This window comes from Otolemur garnettii, unplaced genomic scaffold (genome assembly GCF_000181295.1).
Source record: "Otolemur garnettii isolate 467f Iridium unplaced genomic scaffold, OtoGar3 scaffold00059, whole genome shotgun sequence".
In the NCBI taxonomy this organism is placed as follows: domain Eukaryota; kingdom Metazoa; phylum Chordata; class Mammalia; order Primates; family Galagidae; genus Otolemur; species Otolemur garnettii.
The window spans coordinates 6,511,160-6,536,058 of record NW_003852454.1 but is presented as its reverse complement, the minus strand read 5'-3'; the positions used below and the strand labels follow the sequence as shown (position 1 = coordinate 6,536,058).

The following is a 24,899-nucleotide window of genomic DNA, read 5'->3' as shown; positions in this document are numbered from 1 at the left end:
GGTCTATGCCCACTGTCCAGTGGGGAGAACAACGCTCAGCAGATGCCTTCAGTGCCCAGGTAGAGAACTCACTGATTCAAGCATTAATTCAACAAGCAGCAATTAAGCCCTGATTATGGTACCAGGTACAATTAAAGGAGCCCCAGAAAGACAAAACTGAAGGAAACATGGCCTTGCTCTGGGTGCTCAGAGTCTAGTGGGAAGGTAGGCCTAAAACAGGTATTTCAGCAAAATGTAGCAAATTCTCTCATGGGAGACTTTACCATTCGTTCTGCTGAGAGCTAGACCTACCTAGAAAGAAAAGAATTCAGGTTGATTTAGCAGGAGCTGACCACCTGGTTACCTGCTATTGCCAAAAAAAAAAAAAAACCAAAAAACAAAAAATTCCCTCATTTGTCAATATATGATGCAAAGGCTTGTCCAGAAGGAAATGAGTCATTTTATTTCATTGCATTTTGATAGCCAACATATTTAATGGAGCTGTCCTTGTTTTCTAATACTGGTAAGGTAGACAGACGAAACTGAGTAGACACAGACATAGTTACATGTGTGCAACACACACACACACACTCAAAAGCTGTTTTCTGGCTTCCAAATTTCTTAAGTGTTAGGTCATTTTCTTCCTTGGCCAAATGGCTGTCTACAGAATGCTGGGGCGGCCCATAAATCGCCTGGCCTGTAATATAAAACACAGCCCTATTGACAGCTCGTAAACCAGGGCCCAGTGTCACTCCTGCGGAGCAGAGGCAATAAAGGGCGTGGGGGAATTACCTCCAGCCCCAGCAGCTGGCCACACTGCAGGGACGCCGGCAGCCAGCCTAATGGGTTCTCCTCCCCACCTTGTAAAGCTTTACATTTAGACATAATTCCTCCCATGCCCCAGAGCAATTTCGTTCAGGGAGAGAGGCAGCTCCCTGAAAGAGGCACTGTCCCTGAATCCCAATCTGGACCTGGAGTAAGAGAGAATGCCCACGTAAGAGGGAAGTGACATATTTGGCTCCCTGGCATCGCCCCAGATATGTACTAGGGCTTGTTCCGCTGAGGCTGACTGTTGTCACAACCTCCCTAGGTCTCTAGTCAGTGCCAATACGGACAACCCTCTGTTCAACCCTTCTCTCTCCAGACCCCTGAGCTGCCCAACTCTGCGGGAACAAGGCCCTCCAGGGGCGTGGAGTCCTTCCATCAATTGGTGATCACCATCCTCGGAAGGTCCTTGGGGTTTCTCTAGACATCCCACTCCCCAGGTATCCCAAAACTTCTGCACCCTTCTCGGGCCTCTGATCACCCCTCTCCCAGCAGAACACCCAGTGCCTGCATCAGGGCCCAGGAGAGAAGCTGTCTCTAATTCCTGGAGGTGCGTCTCCAGGCCTCTCTTGCTCTTCTCTTCTTTCCTTCCCTCCTGTTCCAGCAGGGCATTGTCTGTTGGGCTGTCTGAGGTTAGCTGTCCCCACCCCCACCCCCTATTTTGGCTCCCCACACATGCTCTTGCCACCCTCCCCCCCCATTTGTCTATTTGGGGTCTCCCCCTCTGGTTGTCTCAGCTACTCTGGAACACGCTGAAGTCTTTCCCATTGAAAAAAAAATCACATACAAAATCTCCGAATATCATTCTCTCCTTTGCTGGAAAACTTGTGTAAAGAGTTATCTCCTTACCTCCATTTCTCACCGCCCACTCTTCTTGCCCTCTCCAGCCTGACTTCTGCTCCATCACACACCAACACACCACCCGCTCCCATCACCAGTGAGTTCATTCTCATTCAGCAAGTGTAAAGTACATAGTGCGCTTGAAGCTCATTTGTGCTATGGGAAAAAAATACAGGCAAGGGGATGGGGATGAGGGTGGTTTTCTAACTTTAAGTAGGGTGGTTAGTATAGCAAAACCTGGAGGAGACGAGATCTGAGTCACATGACTCTATCAACAGGGACAGCATGTCAGGTGGGGGAATAACTAGTGCAAAGGCCCTGGGGCAGTGTTTTTGGGCCAGCAAGGCAGCCAAGTGGATGAAATGAATAGAGCAGTGGAGCAGAGCATGAGAGAGGGAAAGAGAGTTCTGATCTGATGGTTTCTTGCGCAAACATCCACCCTAGCAGAATCGTACCACCAGTGCTTTAGGAAGTGGCTAGCCAATCTTTTTTTTTTTTTCAATTTTTTGCTGACTGGTATTAGGAGGCACCATGGAGGCCCCAGGGAGTTATGGCAAAAATCTGGCAAACAGGTTCTGCATATTTCTCTGAATTTAGAGCCAAAAGGATTTCCTGAGAGATTGGGTGTGGGACAAGAGAGAAAACAAGGCCAAGGCTGGCTCTGAGGTTGCCCAACTTCATGGCAATGAGGAGCCTCCACCGCTGCCGCTGGCTCTCGTGGGAGGTGCTATTCCTAGAGTCTGGGGCACACCCCACCACGGGTTCCTCTCCTGCTTGTTCCTTCTCAGGCTCCCTGGCAGCCTGGCCCTCCTGGGCCTGGCCCTGGATTGTGGCATTTCTCAAGGCTCCTGAGCAGGCCCTCTCCTCTGAGGCTGCGCTTCGCCCTGGGTAAGCTCGTCCCTGGTTGCCAGGCTCTGCTCTGTGCCCCTGAAGCACAGGTCGGCTCCGTGACCCGGGGCTCTCCTCTGCGCTCTCTCCAGACCCATAACTCCTAAAGCCTCGCAGGCTTCTCTCCTTGGATATCTCAGAAGCACATCAGACTCAACGTGTCCAAACCTGAGCTCACGATGTCCCCCTCTGCTGTGCCCACTCTGTCCGCACCCAGGTGTGCTGCTTTTGTCCAGTGCACCCCATGTCAGGGTCAGGTGAGTCTAAGACTTGGATTGCTCCCTGCCACTGTCCTCTCTCCTCCTCTTCGCTTCCTTGCCAAGTCCTGATGATTTCACCCAAGTAGCTCTTGAATCCACCATCACCATCCATCCGCACTTCTGCCCTGGACCCCACAGGGCAGAAGGTGCCTTGGTGCTCCCTCGTCCTTCCCACCAAGCCCTGCTCCACCCTGAAGCTAGCAGACCTTTCCCATGCACAGGTCTTACTGTGCCACTCCCGTGGGAAATACTCTGTGTTTTAAAGCTCTTGGGGAAAGCAAGCCTGCCCCTGGCCTGCAAGGCCCTGCACTGCTGGGCTTCTCCCCTACCCCTAGCCCCTCACCCTCTGCCAGCCATGCCAGTATCTTTACTTACCATTTGTAACATTCTCCCTGCTCCGTACCTCAGAGCCCCTCACATGCCCTTCCCTTTGCCTGGAATACCCCTCCCTGCCCCTTTTGTGTGGTCATCTCTCTGTCACTATCGTCTCAGAAGTCTTCCCCAACTCTCTGACTCATTCAGTCTGCCTACTCCACTGCCTCACAGCACCATGTACCCTCATGCCTCCGGGAGCTGCCAGCCCCCTCTAGCTCACCACTCTCACCACAGTGAGGCCAACGCTCTGGGTTAGACTGCCTGATCTGAATGCCCATCTGCCATGCAGAGGCAGTGACTTTGGACAAATTAACCCAAGTAGAGATGATCCAGTGCCCACCTATCTTACAGACTGTTGTGAGGCTCACTCAGCTCACTTAGTGTGACCTGCCTATCACAGTGCCTGCTGCAGAGTAAGCATTGTGTGGCAGACAAAATCACTGGTCCCGATTCTTCACCTTGCCTGGAGTCCATGCCAGAGCTTTGCCCTTCTCATGAGTGGAATAAAATTCCTTACCCCTGCATCTCTGGGGTAAGTTTGGATCTGGCCTTGTCTCTTGTTTTGGCCAATGGAGTGGGATGGAAGTGACAGTGGCCAGTCCTGAGTGCAGGCTTTAGGGAGCTTCACAAATTCCTGTGTGTCTTCTTGAGTTTCTGTCATCACGTGAAAAGAGTCCCCTCCTGGGTCACTACTGCCCCTTCAGCCTGGGCCCTGGAATAACCATGTGTAGGGCAGGGACACAAGCCATGCCTAGCACAGACCCGTCCATCCTGGCTGATCCATAGATCAGAGAGAACAACGACCATTGCTTTAAGCCCATAGATTTTGGGATGGTGTGTTTCCAGCACTTTTGTGACAACAGATAACCTGCCCAACAAATGTAACATACTTGGCGCAGTGCCTGAGTCAGAGTCCACACTGAGGACAGCTCCTGGCCCACAGTAGCTGTGGCAGGTTCCCAGGCCAGCCCTTGGAAGCCATGCCACACCTTCAGAGCTATCTTCCTTCCCACATCATGTACCAGCCAGGCCTTCAGCAGGGACACAGAACCACTGTGACGGATGGATGACGATTGACAGAGAGTAGATAGGTTGGTGATAGATGATAGATAGATAATAGGTGATAGAAAGATGATAGACATATTGGTAATTAGATAGAAGAGAGAGACAGAAGTAGATTTGCTAGAGGAATCTGACCCTTCAAAATTGTGGGACTGGCCAAGCAGTCTCTGGGAAGACACTTGTCATCATGTCTGGTGCTGGACCTTGAAATCCACAGGCAGGTGGTCAGGAAGGGAAGACATCTGCAGAATGGGGAGCAAGGACAAGCTTGAGGCCACAAGGACAGGCTGAAACCCCTCAGCACTTGTTGCCTCTGATCTGGATAGTATGAGTGTCTTTCCAAAGCCAGGGACCCTCATCATGGGGCAAAACATACAAGCCTCACCCAGAAGTGGAGGAGGGTGAAGGATGGCTGTGGCCAGTGGAAAGATAGCAGTGGGAAGCCTGGTTAAGCCTAGCGAAGTTGACACATTGCAAGGCCACCATGTCTCAAAAGTGCCCTCAGACTGATTTTTAGGACCAGTGTCCCTGCTGAAATGAATTCTTGCAATGGCAGGTGGGACTGAGGGAAGGTACTCTCTTCCAGGGGTATTTCTGTCTCCAGTCTATTGGCCAAAGGGATATTGCCCTGATGGTGACAGCTCCTGGCATGGAGGCAGGAAAGCTTGTTGAACACCCACTAAGGGGGAGGTATTTTATATGTCTGGTCTTTTTGCATCCTTGAAATGATTTTGGGTGTGGGCGATTTATCAACCTAATGGATAAGGATAGCAGAGTTCATGGCCTCTTCCCACTTCCTATAGGCAGGGCCTGTAGCTTTGAGGGAAGTGAAGATGCATCGTCTCTGCAGAGGGAAGAGCTGATGAAAAGCAGAGGTTAGGTGGATGTATCTAATTGCAGTTGAATTTGTATTGCCCTCATGGCAATGATGGGGAACAGCTTTTCTTATGCTTATTTGCCATCCAGGTATCCTCTTTAGCAGGGGTCCTCAAATTTTTTAAACAAGGGGCCAGTTCACTGTCCCTCAGACCGTTAGAGGGCCGGACTGAGGGCCCCGAGACCAGCCGGCTGCTAAGCAGGACAAGCAGCGGCAGGAAAAACACCAAATACTGGGCGGGCGGGATAAATGTCCTAGGCGGGCTGCATGTGGCCCGCGGGCTATAGTTTGAGGACACCTGCTCTTTAGAGAAGCATCTGTTCAAGTCTTTGCCCATTTTAAAATTTGGATTATTTATCTTCTTACTGTTGATTTTAAGAGCTCTTTATATGATGTGGACACACGTTGGATATATGATGAAAAAACATTTTCTCCCACTCAGTATTGTGTCTTTTCATTCTCTTAACACTGTCTTTTACAGAGAACATAGTTTAATTTTTATGAAGTCTGATTCCTTGAATTTCTTTTTTTCTGGGTCCCTTTAGTGTGCGTCACGTATAAGAACTTTTTGTTTAACCTCTTAGGGCATAAAGATCTGTTTCTGCTATGTTTGCTTCTTAAAATGTTATAATTTTGTATTTTATAGTAGATCTGTGGTCTATTTTTAGGTAATTTTTGTATGGGATATAAGGTCAAGTTTCCTTTTTTTTTTTCCTGCCTATGGATATCCAATGGTTCCAACATCGTATGTTGAAAAGACAGCCCGTCCTTTCTCCATTGAATTGCCTTTGCACCTTTATCGAAAATCAATTATCATATCTGTGTGGGTCTATTTCTGGATTCTCTATTCCAGGGGCTGGCAAATGTCTTCTGTGAAGGGTAAAAGAGTAAAGATTTTAGGTTTTGTGGGCCATATGGTCTTTGTTTCTTGTCCTTTTATTTTATTATTTTATAAAACCCCTTTAAAAACGTAATACCTGTTGTTAGGTCTTGTGGCATACAAACCTAGTTGGCCTGTCCTGCTTATCCCCTTCCACCAGGGGTGTTTCTCCCATCACCAAGGTCACACTGTGTGTTGAGGGCATGTAGAGTAAGTTTTAAAACTAGGTAGTGTGAGTGTCCCGACTTTATTCTCTGTCTTTTAATTGAGGTTTTTCAACTATTTTCATTTTATGTAATTATCGATGTTTGGATTTAGTCTACCATTTTATTTTGTTTTCTATTTGTTTTCTCTGCTTCTTCTTCTTATTATTATTCCTGTTTTCCTTTTCCTTCTCTTTTGGGTTCCTTGAACAATTTTTTAGAATTCCATTCCATTCCAATTCCTCTATTGTGGCTTTGCCTATATCCCTTTGTGTAGTTTGTTTGTTTTTTCTGATTGCGCTAGGGATGACAACATATGTGCTTAACTTTTCACAGTCTAAGAGTCAATAGTTTCCCACTTCAAGTGGAATGTAGTTATACAGCCCTGTATAGGTCCTTAACCCTCCTCGCTTTGTATAATATTTATCTCAAGGCATCTACCTATATTGAAAACCCCATAATGTTATATATTTTTTTTAACTGTTGAACATATATATATATATTTTTTGAGACAGAGCCTCAAGCTGTCCCCCTGGGTAGAGTGCGTGGCATTACAGCTCACAGCAACCTCCAACTCCTGGGCTCAAGAGAGTCTCCTGCCTCTGCCTCCCAAGTAGCTGGGACCACAGGTGCCCGCCACAACGCCTAGCTATTTTTTGGTTGAAGCCGTCATTGTTGTTTTGGTGGGCCTGGGCTGGATTTGAACCCGCCAGCTCCGGTGCATGTGGCTGGTGCCTTAGCCACTTGAGCCACAGGTGCCAAGCCTGTTGAGCATATTTTTGAAGAGCCCAAGAAGGCAGAAGCGTCTACTGTGTCTATAACACAACGCTTAACAGGTCTGTTGCTTTTCATTCATTCCTGATGCTCCGGGTTTCCTTCTGGTATCATTTCTCTTTTGCCTTTTACAGCAGGTCTGTGGGTAATGAATTCTTACACTTTTTCTTTATCTGAGAATGTCCATTTATCTCAGAGTATCTATTTTACCTTCATCCTTGAAGGATATTTTCATAAATAAAGAGCTCTGAGTTGACAGTGCTTTTTTCTCCCAGCACTTCAAAAATATTTCACTTACTTCTGGGCTCTCTGGTTTCTGATGAGAAATCTTCAGTCCCTTCAAACTCCTATTAATCTTTCAAAACCTGGATCAAATCTTTTTTCCTGTTCAAACCACACTGAGCTTTCATGTCTCTGACTATTAGCTGATCCCTGCCTCCTAGGAGAGAGAGAGGGAGGGAGGGGGAGGCAGAGGAAGAAGAGAGAGAAGGAGAGAGAAAGAAGGAACACGAGGAGAAAGGGAAGGGAGGAGAGGAGATGAACAGAAACTGGAAGGCTGACCATCTTTCAGGAACAGCAGAAACATTCCTTCTGAGCTCAAGGAATGTTTCAGAATTGAACTAATTAGTACAAAGGCCCTGAGTGCAGAGAAAAGCCAGTGTGTGACCAGGTAGGTCTTTAGCACTCACTCAGTTGCAGGAAATTGTCAGGTGGCTCGGGATCAGCTGATGAGGGCTTAGAATTTAACTGCGGGCTCACTCATTCATTCATTCATGCAACAAATTTGGAGGGCCTGAGTGATATTGATCTTTTTTCAACAGACTTCAATACCTACACCCTAAGGAAACACCCTCAGTAGTAAGCTTTGTGGAGCCAGGGCAGGCCTGTGGTGTGCATTTTGGAGTTTGAGACCATCAGCTCATCGTGACAGGGCATCTGTTGCTTCTACTGTGAGAGTCTGCCCTCAAAGCCTTTGGTCTCTGCTCAGCCCCCAGCCTCCCGGTTGCAGGTTAGGGCAAGACTGACGCCTTGCAGCAGCATGCAGATGCCAGACTGGACGAGGGGCCAGAAATCTTCCATATAACACTCACCTGGGGGCAGAGCAAGAAAACAGAAGGTGTGGATTTTGGAAGACAGACATTATCTTTCATTTATAGCATCTTCCTAGTGGGGGTTCCCCTGTCTCTCTCTCACTCTTCCTCTTTCTTTTCTTTTTCCAGAAAAATATGTGTTTTCTCCCAGGATAAAAATAGTTATAATAGTTAGAGAAGATGAGTCTCTGATAAAGATAAGAAGCATATCATTCTGGGCATTTCTCTCTCTCTTTCACCCAGCATCCAGTAAAAAAAACCAAACCAAACCAAACCCAAAAACCCCAGTCTCTCTCACGGACAGCCTTGAAGCTTCTGTATCTTCATCTCTGTGCTCAGAATTCTTAATAGATACCTCTAGATGTGGCCTCTATTCAAATACATTCTGGAAAGGCCACTTATCAGATCCAATTTCTGCTCATCTCTCAAAGATTTGTTCACTTCTCTCTCCTCCATAAAGCCTTCTAGAATTACCTGATTTGGAAACAAACAGCAGATTTAATGAAACTGGGGACGGGTTTCCACATGTGGGACACAGAGAAGACCAGATCAATTAGGCACTGCCCCTGCCCCCTGGAACCCCGCAGCTACCAGGGGACAGAGAGAGGGGATAAAGGTCGATGCTACAAAGGAGGGGTTCTAGCTATTTTTCTAACTTGCTTGCGACTTTTCTGGGCTTCAATTTATTTGGTGTTGAACTAGGTATCTGGTTTTCAGACTCTACTCTATGGACTCTTAGCTGCTTCTGCTTGCCCTCAGGGGTGGCCAGAGGAGGTGGGAATAAGGGACATGTGTGGGTTCTGCTCCCAGCATCAGCCAGATAAATTCCACTTTTAACTGTGCTCTTAAATTCCATTTGAACAGACATTTCTGTGACTTCTAAAGTCTGTAAACCAGGTGATCTAGGTAGCCATGCCCATGGCATTCTGGACTCAGAAGGTGCTCCACAAAATGAGTTCTGTGGACAGAACTTGGAAGGGACCACTGGGCACATCAAACTATCTATCATGTAATGGGGATGCTGTGATATATGCTGGTAAGTGTTCACAAGTCCTCTGGTGATGAGGAGGGGGGAGCCTTGATTTGTAGTGTTTGCTGATTCCCATGGTGTAAATTCTCCCGACACAGACAGTTTTAAGTCACCAGTGTGAAGTCTTTGAACTCAGAGCTGGGAAGAGACACAGGAGCTGGCTTCAGCATATCAGTGGCTACAGGGTGCCACTTCTCTTTTCCTCTTCTGGGTTTAGAACCAACACAGACTCAAGAGACAGATGGAGGTTACAATGTCAGTCTTATTGTATGAAGAGCTGAGTCTGCAGGTGGGGTAGGTGGGATTACCGTTCCCATACCCATCTCCCCTCATTGTATAGGAATGTGCTTCCCCCTTCCACTAACCTGGAGCTCAGCTATGAGACTTCCTCCTATTCCTAGACTAGGCCCAAAGATTCCTCTCGTATTCTCACTTGCCTGTTTGTACTTTTGCTTTCACCACTAAATGTTGGTGCACTCCTCTGGCCCCAGGGCAGGAGGGGCATGGGGCAGGGCTGGGCCTCCTCAGCAAGCCCATCCTAGGTTAGCCCACCTCATCTGACTGGTGGATCCATCAGCTAACGACATGCTTCTTGTTGATAGGTGTTTTAATTAGGCAGCATTATTAGGCTTCAGTAACTGATATCTTGTATAAGGGACAGCTGCTCCTAAAATACACAACATAAGTATGGAACTGAGCAGTGAGGGAACTTAGAAGAGGCTGACAAAATTGCAAGAAAAGTGGCAACCTGGGTTATTTGGCAGAGTGACATTTGCCTGTAATAATTTGGGAGAAAAATGTACCTATGAATTAGTGGAGTTGGGCAGAATGGTTTCCAGGTAGGACATTGTAAACATGAGCTTCTTTGAGCTGCTAATGAATGGAACTGGCCTGCTTAGAAGCAGAATTTAGAAAACAAAATTATTTCTCATTTTTAGCCTTCTCCAGTCAGTAAAAGATCCTTAAATTAAGATTTGGCTGGGAGGTCAAGACCAAATCCAGGGCAGAGCCAGTGAAATAAGTCTCAAAGTAGAGACAAAATCAAGGTTGTGCACTTGACTATAATGCCCTTCATCTGAAAAGAGTAAGGCAGCACCCACAATATCCTTTTAGCCACAATAGGATGCTTAGGAACCTTCAGGGCACGGCCCACAGCAGCCTGGTGTGGTGGCCCCAGTTAGCAAATGCAGAGGGAGGCTCATCACCAAAGGAACTGTGGACGTGGCATCTGGCACATGGTTGGCCTGGACTCAAACACACAGACAGCCCAGAGGAAGTTCGATAAAGTGCCACAGGCAAATGCCTTGGCAGTGTGTGCTGAAGGAGAACTTCAGACTGAAACATAAAGGACCTGAGACTCGCAACTTCCTACAGGCAGGAAGAGGCTGAAAGGTGCTCTGCTGCCAAGGGCAAATTTTCCAGTGCCCTCCTGTGGGACATTAACAGTTGTCCCTACCAGGACAGACTGTGGTAGAACGTGTGATTGTTGAGAAACATTCACTTTCCCCCTCCCCATTCTACTCCTACTCCTCCCTCCTACATTCTACTCCTCCCCACTTTGTGATGATGGATGTGGCCCTGTGACTTGCTTTGGGGACCTGTGTCTGTCTGTGTGCCCTCCTGTGCTTTTGCCATTGGTAGCATCCTGAGCCTGGGAGGAAAGCGAAAGCTACGCGGAGCAAGGACAAGCTGTCCGGATTAGCTGACCTGAGCTGACCCAGCCCAGGCAAGTCCAGCCTGCGTCAGCTAACCCACAGGTTTGTGAGCTAAATAAATATTTATTGTTATATGGTGCTGAGGTTTCACATTGTCATGCAGCACAACTGTGGTCCCAGCAGATACAGAGGAGGAGGCTCTGCTGAAAGGCCATGATGGGCTCCTTAATACCCGGGTCACCTCATCCAAAACAGCATTGAATCACATTAGGGCTCTCCCTCCCCACAAAGCAGGGCAGAGCTGCTTCTGAGACAGAAGAGTTGGCGAAGCAGAGAAGGAATGAAGATAAGCTTTCAAAGGACAGCAAAGGGCAGAACCAGGCATGGTCAGTTCCTCTTGTATATGTGTGCGTCAGACAGTCAATCCTCCTTGGGAAGGAGGGAGGATTGAGCCCCGGAGACTGCAATCTTTCCAACAAGAAACTGGCCTGAATCCCGGTTCCCCTGCCACACAGTGAAGGCTCTGGGATGCCTGCAGCAAAGAAATCTGCTGAATGCTGTTTTCCTTAGAGGTTCTATCCACTTGGTTTCATCCCACAGAACTAGTTTTGAGCTGAATGCCCTCTAGGCAAAGGTGATGCCCCATGTGGCTTTGATCTCCAGATAGTCCAATTTGTATGCTAAGGCTTTCTCCTGGAGGGGAGGCTGGGCTAGAAGTGTAGACACCTGGCATGCTGGCCCTCAGAAGGAGCCTCCAATACTGACTCAGTCCTGGGGCTTCCTTCCCTACCCCCCAACCTCAGTTCCAAAATCTGTCCCAAACCCAGGCAGAGCCTCACACCTCACTCATGGGCTCCCTTGAGGTTTACTGCAATGGCTCGATTGCTGTCAACAGCTTGTCAGACCCAGGCACTCCCTATCCTGTCAGGTGGCCACCCAAGGGTCTTGGCTCCCACTCATAGCAGGGCTCCATGGGCCTTTTTGCTCACAGCTGGGTGCTGACCATCCTGGAGTTGCCATCTATCTGCTTGGGATATCTCATTTTGCCTGCATGAGAGCCTGGGGGAGCTGCTCATCTTCTCCGCTCCACATCCACCCCAAACCAAATGTGCTCCATCAGAAAGAGGACTCTGGTTTGTGGAAGGTTTGGTTCTATGCCCTGTAAATCAACGTAGATATTCAGACCAGTCACTGGAGGAACAGCCAGATATCCACTGTAAAACATCGAACCCTGCCCACCCCCAAGGAGATGATGAACAAACAGCCAATAAATGCCTCAGCATTAAACATTTCTTGGCTAAGGCAGGATAGTCAATTTTGACACCATTAAGAAAAAATACTGCCTAATTTCTGTTCAAATGCACCAAATTTACTGCCAGGTTCTCATTAACTACTGTCAAGGGAGAAGCAGACAGACAAGATAAATTATGAAAAAATTACTTTTTTAATGTACAAAAAGACGTATTTACAATTTGAGCATGTCATTTCAATTCATAGCATGTAGAAAAAGCTAAAAATGTTTTGGAAATATAAATTTGGCTGAACGATTCACCTACAGTATATTCAGGGACGGTGTCTTCTGTACAGAATATACACAGGTCAGGAATGGCGAGTGAAATGAATGACCACCACCACAGAGCCACAGACTGTTGGCAATGTCCCTTGGCTCAGGTTTGGAGTTGGCCTTGTCTCTGGACCTTAACAGAGATTAATGTGTTGAGATGCAGAAGGCCCAGATAATTTCGGCCCTGTCTACAGATTCTCCTAGGACAGTCCTCATTGAAGCCAGGGCCACAGCCAGAATCAAGCTCAAAGTAGTGTCATTGGTTTGGCAAGGATGCCACAAATTCGACATGAGAAGTTTGGGGATACACGTTTGTGTACTCATGTGTGTGGTGTGTGGAAGATGCACCACGTCGCCCTACGGTTATGTTCAGGAATGATGTCTTCTGAAGCCAGTTCCAAATTCCATTTCTAGGTGGGGCTTGGTCATACCAAACGGGAAAAATTAGTGACAGTCCATCAGAGTCCAAAGGACCAACCCCTTCACCTTTCCACCCTCACCCAGAACACCATGGATGTCATCATTCTCTGACAAATGACCAAGAGGGCGGAGAGAAGGGAATCCAGATGATACCAGAACAGACTGCTGTGGCATGGTGGAGATTTCCGGGCTGCTGGTGAGTGGGTGGTGCAGCCTAGGGAGCCTGGGCAGAGGCTGCCTTCAAGCCCTGGAGTTTTCCATGTAAAGTAGGGGGATAGTGTAGTGGAGAAAAGGGATTCAGGTAAACATGTGACTTCTTCCTACTGGGAGACCCTCAGGGCAGCCTGAGGCTGGGCCCCAGGTGCACCCTCACCTCCTCATGCCCTGGTCACCCCCCCACAATATCAAAGCAGCCCCGAGGTATATGGAGACAAGTGTTCTTTTCAGGAAGGGCCACATTCTACATACAAACATTGAATAGGGTCTGGAGAGGCCAGGGCAGTGACTGGATTTTCCCCAAGTAGTACAATTATTTCTTTACTTTTTCTGGTGATACTTACATACTCTGTTTATTCATATACACTTGGATGGGCTGCAGGTCCCAAACGTGGCTTTATGGGGTAGAGATGCCCGGTCTATCAAACCTGGAATCAGGATGTGCTTCCAAATCACCCAGGTAGAATCTATTTTGTTTCTCCATGGCAAGGGACATTAGAGACCACAAGCATTAAGCTTCATTGAAGAATTCGAACAGGCCAGGAATTCCTTTTCTTTGCAGGCAGAAGAACAATCAGCTCATCTTTTAGAAGCAGAATATCCACTATGCTTTCAGATTCCAACCCACATGTGGTTCTCCTACCCTCTTTCTGCATGTCCTTAGAAAGCTCTTGGCCCATATAATCCCTCATTAGCCCAAAGACGGAAGCAAAGAAGCCAGAAAAGCATATTCCCATAAACAAGGAAGGCTGGAAAGCACTGTGTGTGTGTAGGTTTTTCATTCCTTCTTTTCCTTTCCTATTGAGACTTTTTCCTTTTAAGTGTTCTGAAAAATAACCCAAAGACCAGAGAACATGCCCATAAACCTTCTCTTAAAATATCTGTCATCTGAACTAGCCATTCACAAAAATCCCTCAGGTCTATTTAATACTTTTTGGGAAAAAGGCAAAAAGGGTGAAACCTCCATGCTCTGGGAAGTGATGGCCCCTCTGGGTCCAGTTGGCACTGGGGCTTGAGCTTTAGGTCATCATGTTCAGGAACTTGCTTTCCTCAGCCAGGCTGGTGAGCATGGAACTCATGTCACCCACGGCCATGTTGCTGATGCCTGTGGGGATGGAGGGCAGAGTCAGGGGATTTCTGGGGGTGGTGAGGCGGGAGGAGCTCTGAGAGAGGCTGTGGAGGAGGCTGGGGCTCAGTGTCCCCGAGAACAAACTCGAGTGATCGCCGTCATCCATGATAGCATCGAAGTCGATCTGGGGGGCCTCCAAGAGCTGGGAGTCCACGGTGCTGGACACCTGGTTGACCCCCGGGGATGGCAAGGGCTGGGGCTGGATGCTGTCTGGGCAGGCTTGTGGTTGCAGTGGCTGGGACCGTGTGACCTGGCAGCCTCCGAGGTTCTCCAGGCCTTCATCCTGTTCATACATGTGGATTTGGCCATAATAGTAGAGCATGCTGTGGTCCTGGGCCCCACCCATGTCCTGTGGAGGCGGCTGAGGTGGCAGCGACACCATGTTGCCCATCACTCCCTTGGGCACAGCTTCCGCTGTTTCCTGGTTGGCTGGCACAGCAGCCATGGCATGGCCAGTGGCCCTGGCATAGGCCAACTGTTGCTGTCCGGCACGCACTCCATGGTGGCGGCCAGCAGGGTTAGGCTCAAGGGGTGGACGGGGCTGCACTAGGCCAAAGCTTGCAGCAGACACGCCCATTGTGCCTGGCTGGGGCTCCATGAAGCCAGGCTGGTGGGAAGGCAGGAGGCCAGGGCCCTGGCGGTATCCTTCCTGGCTCATGGGGGCTGCCAGGTGATGGCTCTGTTGTGGGTAGCTCTGGACTGGATGAGGTGGTGGGCCCCCAGCCAGGGTAGAATTGGGGACCCCAAGTTCTCTAAGACGACTGCCCATCATGATGGTGTCAGGGGCAACTTCTGCATGCTGAGGGTGCCCCAGGTGGCCTGGCTTGGCAGTCATGTTGCTGCAGGATAGGGGAAACTGGTTCAGGGCACCACTGACGGTGCTGGGGCTCAGCTGGGAGTGGGCTTGCCCATAGCCTGTCTGGGGGCTCATAACGGTGGTCATGTTGGCACACTGGCCACCTGTTGCTGGCTGTCGCAGCTGCTGCATGTAGTTAACCCTAGGTGTGGAGGAGGTATTGCTCCGGGGCCGAAGGTGTGGCTGAGTGCTGTCCAGGCCCCCAGGGCTCTCCTGAAGGCCTTGTGGACTGTAGCCTGGGTACTGGCCAAAGGCTGGCTTTTGTTGCACTGTGGCAAGGTTGCCCTGAGGAAAGGGTGGTTGCTTTGCCTGGCTAGCCAGGGCATCCATGGTGCCGGAGCTCACCTCATTCCATTGCACAGGCATGTTATCTTTGTTCAGGCTGGAGGGGGTCCCGTAGCCCAGCTGGCAGCCTCCCAGCACAGGGGCTGAGGGGCCCAGGTCAGAATCTGCAGCCACCATCCTGCGCTGGCTGTGCAGCCCTGGGCTAGGCAGTTTGGGGTTGTCTGAGAAACTGGTGCCTTCTGTGGCATATACCTGCCCAGAGCTCTCATCCTGAGAGCCACTGGCATGCGCCTTGATGTACTGTACCACGTCATCGGGCAGCACCAGGTCGTCCTCCTGAAGCTCCAGGTCAGCGTCAGGTCCGACACTGTCTGTCCCGGCGGCCATGGCCTCCATCACCACGTTCTCACTGATGCTGGGCGGCCGGGGCGAATATGCGCTGTGGGCTAGGCTGCTGTCAGCACTCGAGTGGCTTTGCAGGCGGAGGCCTCGCCTCTCTGCACATGGAGGCAGCAGGCCTGGGTTCACATTGTGGGCGCTGTGGAAGCGCTGCACCCGCGGCAGAGCCAGGGCATCCGGCCGCCGCACAGGGTCACTCGCCCGCCGAGCGCCGCTGCCCAGGGCCTCGTGAGGGAAGGCGGGCGCAGCCCCCATTTGGCTGTGGCCATGGCCGTAGGTTGGCCCATCACTGCCCCGCCGTGGGCCCAGTGGGCGTGGACAGGCGGCAGGCAGCGCGCGCTCAGGCGCATCCAGCAGCGCCAGCCTGGTCCGCAGGCTCATGCGCTCCAGGCCGGGCAGCGGTGTGGGTGGTGGGCCACCGGTGGCTGCCGCGTACTTGGCCCGCAGGCTGTACTGTTGAGCAGGCGTGAGGTTGAGTAGCCCTGGGCCTCCACTGCACTGGCTGGCCTCGCTTGAGCGCCGCGATGCATCTGTGGAGATGGGGTCGTAGGAGTCGGCCGAGCTGGCATTGTGCGGGCGGCCTGCACCCAGGGGAGAGGCCTCGCTGGAACGGCGGCTGGAGAAGTAGGGGGAGATGCCAGAGGAGCGGCGGCTCACGGTGTAGGCAGAGCTGACCGTGCTGGTGGAGCTGTCGCGGCGCTCCTGCAGCTGGCTCAGCATGGTCACCTCGCTGGCAGACAACTCGGACAGTCGCGGGTTGGGCAGCAGCCCTGCTGGGCCGCCACCCCCGTTGCCGCTAAAGTTTTCCAGCATGGAGCCTGAGGAAGAGCAGAGGGGTCAGCAGAGGGAACAAGGGTACTCAGCTTGCTCTGACCATGCTAAGGCAGTGTGCTGAGCCTAGAGCCCTAGGGCAGGGCCTGGCACAGAGCAGGTACTAAGTAGATGATTTTTGAATGAAAAAAAGGGAAGAAGGAGCAATAAGTAAACAAATAGAGGGTAAAAGTGTGGAAGTCAGGAGGCGTGAGTCCCAGTTTCAGCTCTGCCGCTGCCTGGTTCCCTCGGCTGTAGAGAAGATGTGCCTCTCCATAGGACTCAGTTATTGAGAGGGGATGGATAGCCAGAAAGGCCCTATATTGTACCTTCTCCCTGTATGGGTGGGGGTTGCCAGTTGGATTCTCCTAAGGTGGAGTTTACTGAGCAGGCTGCTTATAGGGCATGCCCTGAGAGCCACACTCATAGGAGGAAGGTCTGGCCACAGGAGTAGGCAGAGAAACGATTCCCAGCTGATCTCAAAGGAAGCTTAGGATCCCCAGTGGCTCTTCAGTGCTGCCCTGATTGGGCTGAGATGGCTGAGCATTTAAGCTCTTGCATTAATCAGTCACTAGATGTGGGCCGCCCAGGGGTGGAGGGTAATCTGGGGTGGAGTAGCAGGTTGCAGGGATCTGCAACCTTGGAGATCCCTGTAGGAGGCTAAGAGTTCAAGGCCATCTGCCAACAGTCGGGGCAACAAATCCTCTCTTTAGGGGAGAACAGTTGGTACGTCACAATGTCCACTATAATGAGCAGCCTGTAGGCTGAGACTCAGGTGTACAGCACAATGCTGGCCACAGAGTAAGTACTCAAGACACGTTTGCTGAGGATGTCTTCTGTCTTTAAGCCTGGCCAACACCTCCTGAGGCTGAGCACAGTGCCACCTCCTCCATAAAGTCCTCCTTGCTTTACTCTAGCTGGCCACGCTTTCCCTTTTCTCTGCATGGCTTTACCATAAGCTCTGCCTTTGGTGCTACCTGGCTTATCCTACAGTAGAGTGTGAATCTGGTGGCACAGCCCTCTAACCATGTGCTCCTTTGGAACTGGCCTTATACTACTATCCTTGTAGGGTTTCTGCCATGGTACCTACAGAAAGTGCCTAATAAATGATTGCATGTGGAAGAGGATGATATGAGTAGGGTCTGCCCATTTTTAGGGGATTACAGGAATTCAGCATGGTGTAGGTGGAAAAGCATGGGCTTTGGGGTCACACAGGCACAGGCTAAATCTCAGCTCTGCCACTTACCTCTTTGAGCCCCAGTTTTCTTTCTTTCTTTTTTTTTCTTTTTTTGCAGTTTTTGGCCAGGGCTGGGTTTGAACCCGCCACCTCCAGTATATGGGGCCGGCACCCTACTCCTTGAGCCACAGGCACCTCCCCCTGCCTCAGTTTTCTTATCTGTACAATGGGCTGGTAAGATCTATCTCATTGTGGACATCCAGTGAGACAGCACATGGCACTTGGTGGATGTGAATCTAGCTCAGTGGTTCTCAACCTTCCTAATGCTGCGGCCCTTTAATATAGTTCTTGTGGGTTGCAACCCACAGGTTGAGAACTGCTGGCCTAGCTGGTGCTGTCTCAGACTCCCCACTCCTCTATAAGCTCTGGGTCTTCAGACTCACCATTTCCCGGGAGGGGAGGCAGCTTGGTGTTCCGGGTATGTGGGGCTGGCCCGGCCCATGAACAGGAATCCTTGAGTGACTTGAGCTTCTCCTTCTTGAGCTGCTCAAACCGGTGCATGGTGGTCATGTGTTTGCGCAGCTGCAAGCCACCAGTGGAGGGGGTAGCCAGGGCTGAGGCATTAGCCCCTGGGGGCGTATCATCCAGTGCCGTCAAGTCTCCCAGGCTCCCGGGCCCCGTCCCCGGCATCTCCACGCCACTGTCATTGTTGGGGGCACTGCCCAGGGGAGAGGGCTCACTGCTGCAGGATGACTGGGCCCCGGGGCTGGACTGACACAGCTGCAGAGGACGAGGTGGGAAGGCATAGAGTTAGAGGATGTTCACACTCTTACCTGGTCTCACACCCATGCCTGCATGCACACCATACTCTTGCACACAAAGGGGTGGAAAGTAAGAAGCAGCCTCTAGAAAGAGCTTTTCTAGAAAGAGACACCACTTGTCTGTTTCCATGAGATGGTGACATCACTTTGCTTCTCTTAACCCCAGTGTTCCCAACTATGAAATGAACCTGGACTGTCTCTGGTGCCCAGCATGCAGAAGGCACACAGGACGGCATGCAGGAAGGTATGGAAGCCTTCCCAGCAACAGTGAGGTTGGTGACACAAGGAACAATAAAAGCCTGCTGACTAGGTGCCTGCTACCAGGCAAGGAGGTCTCAATAGGCCAGAGAAAGGTTGCTACTAAGGGAAACGATGCCCAGGGAGGGATGTGTGATGCAGCCCCTGACCAAATGGCCACCGCAAAGCAGTCCTCCCTCTGGGTTGGGTGGAGTGGGCCAGTGAGCTCATGGCACACAGACATAGTGCAGAATGTCATAGAACTTGGGCATATCCCCTGTCACCTGGGACCTGAGCCCACATGAAGCTTATCCCGGATGGAGCCCATCTGGGATCGCTGCTGGGCCAAATATCCCCAAGTCCCGGCCCTATCTGGGGAAACTGCCATGCTTCTGCCTATAGGAATACAAGCTTTGTGACGCAGGGACCTTCTAGATCTTGCCCACGGCACTATCCACATTCCTCTACTTGGCTCTCTGGGCCCTCTGTAGGGCAGGCCCCTTGCCCTGCGGCCCAGACTTATGCCTCCTCTCTGCTCTGCCCCTCTTCCAGCCTGGTCCCCCCTGCTCTTGCTCCTGCCAGCTCTGTGCCTGCTGCTGGCCCTTACCTATTCCAATGGTCTTGTTGCAGTGCCCTGCCATGTGCCTGTCCAAACCCACTTCCTGGGCTGTGAGCCAGGCCTGATAGGTTAGTCTCCACTCAGCAGCAGCATGGATCAGCACCCCAGCACACCCACAGCCCCGCCCAGCTCCTTGGCTCACCTCAGTACCGTCTATCCTTAGGGGAGGTAGAGTCAGGAAAAAGAGGTGGAGACAAAGAACAGGTGGTTAGAACCAAAGGAGTGCAGGCCAGGGAGCAAAAGGACCCCCAGAGGGACAGAGGGGTGGGGATCGGCAGCAGTGCATGGGTGCTGGCTGGAAAGGTGGACATGCAGGGCCACCCGCCCGCGCAGACTGACCACGTGGACACAGGGGATCCCATGGCTCACAGCCCTGCACACCTGTGAGCAGGAGCCAGCTCACAGCAGAAGGGAACTTGAATGAGATGGGTTCCATGTGAGGCCAGAAGTGGTCAAGGGAGGAAAACGAGTTGAAGAGAGGAGGGACACTACCATGCCCTTAGAGGGAGGACAGGGCAGAGCCCATAGCTGTCTTTGGGGTTCTAGGCCCTGGGTGCAGCTGTGGAACTGCCTTACGCCAGCCGGGCTGCCCAGCTCTGCTTACCCCGGAACTCTCGGTCTTGATGGCTTTGATATGCAGGCAGTCCTCCACGGCCTGGATGGTGCTGCTGGCCTCAGCACTGTCCTCAGAAGCCCGGCCACCAGGCTCGGTGCTGGCTTCACTCTCCCCAATTTCCTTGAGCAGTGGCGTGCGAAGGTGCACATCATTTCGCTGCTTCTTGGTGACATGGGCATCTGGGCCATGGACTGTCTTCACGTGCTTCCGGAGAGAGCTGGGGTCTGTGTACCTCTTGGTGCAGCCCGGGATCTTGCAGATATAGGGTTTCTGGGACGAGAACCAGGCCTGTGTTATGGATGGGGTACAGGACAGATTGTGCCTGGGCGCACTTGTTCTCCTTAAGCCATCCCATGTCCCCTGGTAGAGCCTAGCTGTATCTGCTAACCTGTGGAGCTCCACCAGTCTCAGGCCTGCAGGAGGCTGTGCCCAGCCCAGCCCAGCCTTGTTTGCTACCTTTCCATAAAGGTTAAGTGCATGGCCAAGGGAGCTCCTGCCACAAGAAGCTAGGGACTGCAGGGGGGCATAAGTGCTTCCTGTGAGCACAGTGCTACTCCTTGGGAACTGGGCTGTGGGATTTGTAATATCATCAGCAAGCTATGAGTTCATTGACCCCTGTGAGACAGTGCTTGAATCCCTGGTTTCTCTGAGGAGGAAAGGCAGGCTCAGGGAAGCAAAGAAACCTGCTCAAAATCATCCAGTAATGGGATGGAAACCCAAGATTTCCAAACCCCAGTCCTGGTCTCATAAACACGCACACTCACATGCACACATTAACACACATACACATACCCCCGACACCTACACACATACACACACATTCCTCAAGGCTGGCTCTAGTCTGTAGAGACTCTGAGGACTTCAAAGACCTTTAAAAATTCCTCTAACCTCTTATAAACCATGGAGCAAAGTCCCTTTGGGCCCAGAAAGTGTCCAAGCTGTTAGAAACATGACACAATTATGTGGCTGGGTGGGGACTGAGAGGTGGGTGCAGTGGACACCAGGGGTCTGGCCTGACTCTCCTCCCTGGGCTCCCCTTAGCACCACAGGGGGCTCTGGCTACCCGGGAATCAGAGGCTGCCCCATGCTCAATCTGTGGGGGGCTGATGGCCTCAGCAGGCTCTGATGGCTCCAGTGTCACTGCCAGCTGTCCAAACCACTTGGGGGCAGGGCCTGCCAACTTGTGCCAGGCTTAGGCAGCCTTGCTCTACCCTCCCTGGGCCACAGGGCAGCTGCTCCACAGGGAGATGTCTGCTTGTGGGTGGCATGTAATTTATGGGTGTGTGAAGCAGTATCCCAGGGTGTTTTCCCAACCACAGAGGAACCAGCAATCCTGGGCTCCAAAACTGTGGCACAACTTACAAGCCACCTGGCATTGGGGTCAGTCACTTCATCTCCCTGAGTGTTAGCTTCCTCGTCTGTAGAATGGGGTGGCAGGACCCACCTAGCAGCCCTGTTGCCAGATGCATGTCTGGCAACACAGCAGTTGGAAAACAGAGAGGTCCCTCTCTGTCCTGCCAGCAGCTCCCGTGAACCTTGTCAAGGTCTCTGGGGAGGGCACTATTGTAATTATTACAGAGACGAGGAGACCAATGCCCAGGAGAGTAAGTACATGATGGGACTTCATGGGGGCATCTTCCCTTTCAGAGGAGAGGTTATGGCACCAGGGAGACTGGCCCTTCTAGGTCTCTCAGTGGGGAGGGGCAGCCAGGCACCTGGCTATAGCCTACAGATGTCTAGAAGCCGAGGGGCATCAGGAAGGCCATGTGTGAACTGGCACAACATATGCCTGGCAGGGTACCTCGTTGGAATGGGTGCGGTTCTGGTGCTTGGCGCGGTCTGAGGCATTGGAGAAGGCCTTGTTGCAGCCCTCATGCTCACACACGTATGGCTTCTCCCCAGTGTGGGACCGCAGGTGCGTCTTCAGGTTCTCCAGGCGAGAGTAGGCCTTTGAGCAGCCCTCGAACTGGAATGAGGTGGTTCGGTCAGTCAGGGCAGCCCAGCGACTGACCTTGAAGCTAGTCACCTCCTCCCCTGTCCTGACTCTGCTCCACTCCCTCCCGCGTCCTGACTCTGCTCCACCCCCTAGTGCACTCAGATGCATGTGTGTTAACAGTAACAGTTACTTTTTCTTCCAGAAAACTTGGAAAGGGTTGAAAAGTACAAGAGAAAAACGAAAGCCCCTGGTGGCCCAGGGACAACCACTGCAGACGTCCCATTAAGTCTCGTTCTGGTGACTCTGCACTTCATCCCCACATGTTTTTAAAACTAAACTTGGAAACATATCAAGTATTTATTCCACCTTTTAAAATCACTAGCACATTGCAGGGGATCTTCCTATATCATTAAATTCTTTTTACTGTTTCCCAGCACCAATTTTGATAAGAATTTTTCTGTGTATTAAAATGTGCTGAAAATAAAATTCAGAGTCTTTTGAGTCCTTGAGTGAGCCAATCGCCCCCACCCTTGCTCTGGCCACACTGGTCTGCTTTCACTTCCTTGATCCCACTAAATTCTTCTCCACCTGAGGCCTCTGTACAACTGGACCCCCTCTGGCTGGGTCCTTCCTCCACCCCTACCTACCCCAGCCCCCAGCTTGGCTCCGTCCCTCTAAATCATCAAGGTTATCTCCTCCAAGAGTGTTTTCCTGATATTCTAATCACAACACTCTATCCTTGGTCCTTTATACCCCCAACCCAATTTATAATGGTCTTAATTTTGTGACATGGCTTTCCTGCTGGGGCTCAATTTCTATAGAGCGGGGACCTTCTGGGTCTTATCCACTGCTGTCTTCCTAATACTTAGCACCTAGGCAATCAAGAAACAATTTTGGGACGGAAGGAAAAGAGAAAAGGAAGGAGAGAGGAGAAAGCCAGGGTGAGATGGTGAAAAGGAGGGTGAGAAGGAGGTAGATGGGGAGGAAGGAAGGAGCGACCATTGCGGGAAACTCTACAGCTATTCCAAAGATTCTGCTGTTGCATCCATGTACATATGTAAACTGTCCTCAGAAGGGCATGTACACCCAAGTAGGAACTTTCTCATTTTTTACATCCTTCCATTTATTCCTGACCAGTCTAACTGAGCACACTTGGCTCTGAATGTCTTTTATCTGTTTCTACAACTCACATTATCACAACCCCTTACCAGAGGAGTAGGTTTTGTTACCACTCAAAATGTTAAGAAAATAACTTGCTTCTATGGCCCCAGAAGAGCCAAAATAATCTCGCAAAAAGATGACAAAATTAAATTGTAATATATGATCTAGCATATATTCCAATTAAAAAACTTGCTATAAACCCACCGGAATCAAGACTGCGTGTGGTATTGGCGGAAAGACAGTCCTACAGAGGTCAATGGAATGAACCGAGAGCTCAGAAACAATATCATGCACCTTAGGTCACTTGATTTTTGACAAGGGTGCCAAGTCTATTCCACGTGGAAAGAACAGTCTTTCAACAAGTGAACTGGCACAACTGCGTGACACATGCAAAGAATGAGTTTGGATCCTTATCTCATGTCAGACATAAAAAATTAACTCCAAATAGATCAAAGATGTCAATGGGAGAGAAACAACATGTACACACAGACACAACACGCACAGGGTATATTTATATAAATAAAAGTATACATTTATGAACTATAAACTATAATAGTCTTAGAAGAAAATATGTCTGTAAATCTCTTTGTGACCTTGAATTAGGCAATAGTTTCTTAGATACAACACTCATAACGTAAGCAATTAAAAGAAAGGACTTCACCAAAATGAAAATCTTTTGTGCTTTAAAGAAAATGTTTGAGAAAATGAAAAGAAAACCCATAGAATGGGAGAAATAATTTGCAAATCATATCTAATGAGATCAAATAACTAGATTTATAAAAAACCCTTACAACTTAACCACGAGAAGACAAACAAATTTAAAAGTGAGCAAAAAGTCCAAGTAGTAGCTATCCAAAAAAGATACACAAGTGGCCAATAAGCACACGAAAAGATGTTTAGCATCATTAGTCACTAGCAAAGTGCTAATTGATTATAAAGCCACAATAAAATACCACTTTACACCCATAAGTTTGTCTAGAATTAGAATAAAAAGATAGATGACAATAAGCGTTGGAGAGGATATGGAGAAGTAATTACCCTCATAAGCTTACTTATGTAAAGTAAATGTAAAATGGTGCATGCAGCCTTTCTGGAAAACAATCTGGCAGGTTCTCAATTACCATATGACCTAAGAATTCCACTCCTTAGTATACATACTCAAGAGAATTGACAACATATGTCCACATAAAAACATGAAATACGTGTTCAAAGCAGCATTGTTCCTAACAGCCCCAAAGTGAAAACAACACAAACATCCATCACCTGATGAATGGAAAACCAAACTGTGATCTATCCACACAATGAAGTATTATTCAGCCATAAAAAGGGATAAAGTACTGATTCATGCCACAACACAGATGCACTTTGAAAACATGTTAATTGGGGTACAGGTGAATCTTTCTAAGAGTAGAATGTGAACGTTTTAAAGCAATAACTGAGAAAATGACATGAAGGCTGTGTTGACCAGTTTGATGGAAGTATTTCAGATTGCATGTGTATTTCAGATGCACCCCAGAAGTGCATTAATGTACATAGTTACCATTCAATTAAAAAAAAAAAAAAGAAAAGAAAACATGTTAATTGAAAGAAGCCAAGGCAAAGGCTACATACTGAATGATTTAATTTTTATAAAACGGACAGAACAGATCAGTCCATAGAGACAGGAAACAGATTAGCAGTTGTCCAGGGCTGAAGGGAGGAGAGATTTGGGGGTGACCACTAATGGGTATGGGGTTTCTTTGGGGGGTGATGAAAATGTTCTGAAGTTAACTGGAGATGATGGTAGTATAACTCTGTGAATACACTAAAAACCTCCTAATTGTACATTTTAAAAATAAGATGAACTTTATGGTATGTGAAGTCTACCTCAATTTAAAAAGCCCATTTATCAACAAAGGTGCCACATTTCACTGG

At 49.8% G+C, this 24,899-nt stretch overlaps 1 protein-coding gene across 1 annotated transcript in view; it reads right to left on the bottom strand.

The window, feature by feature from the left end:
* Positions 1 to 13,958: 13,958 nt before the first annotated feature.
* GLI2 (GLI family zinc finger 2) overlaps positions 13,959 to 24,899 on the bottom strand; it is a 172,824-nt gene continuing 161,883 nt past the window's right edge. The window contains 4 exon segments of the mRNA XM_012806881.1: positions 13,959 to 16,426; positions 18,039 to 18,375; positions 19,877 to 20,158; positions 21,690 to 21,854. Of these exon segments, the coding sequence (XP_012662335.1) occupies positions 13,959 to 16,426; positions 18,039 to 18,375; positions 19,877 to 20,158; positions 21,690 to 21,854 (3,252 nt within the window).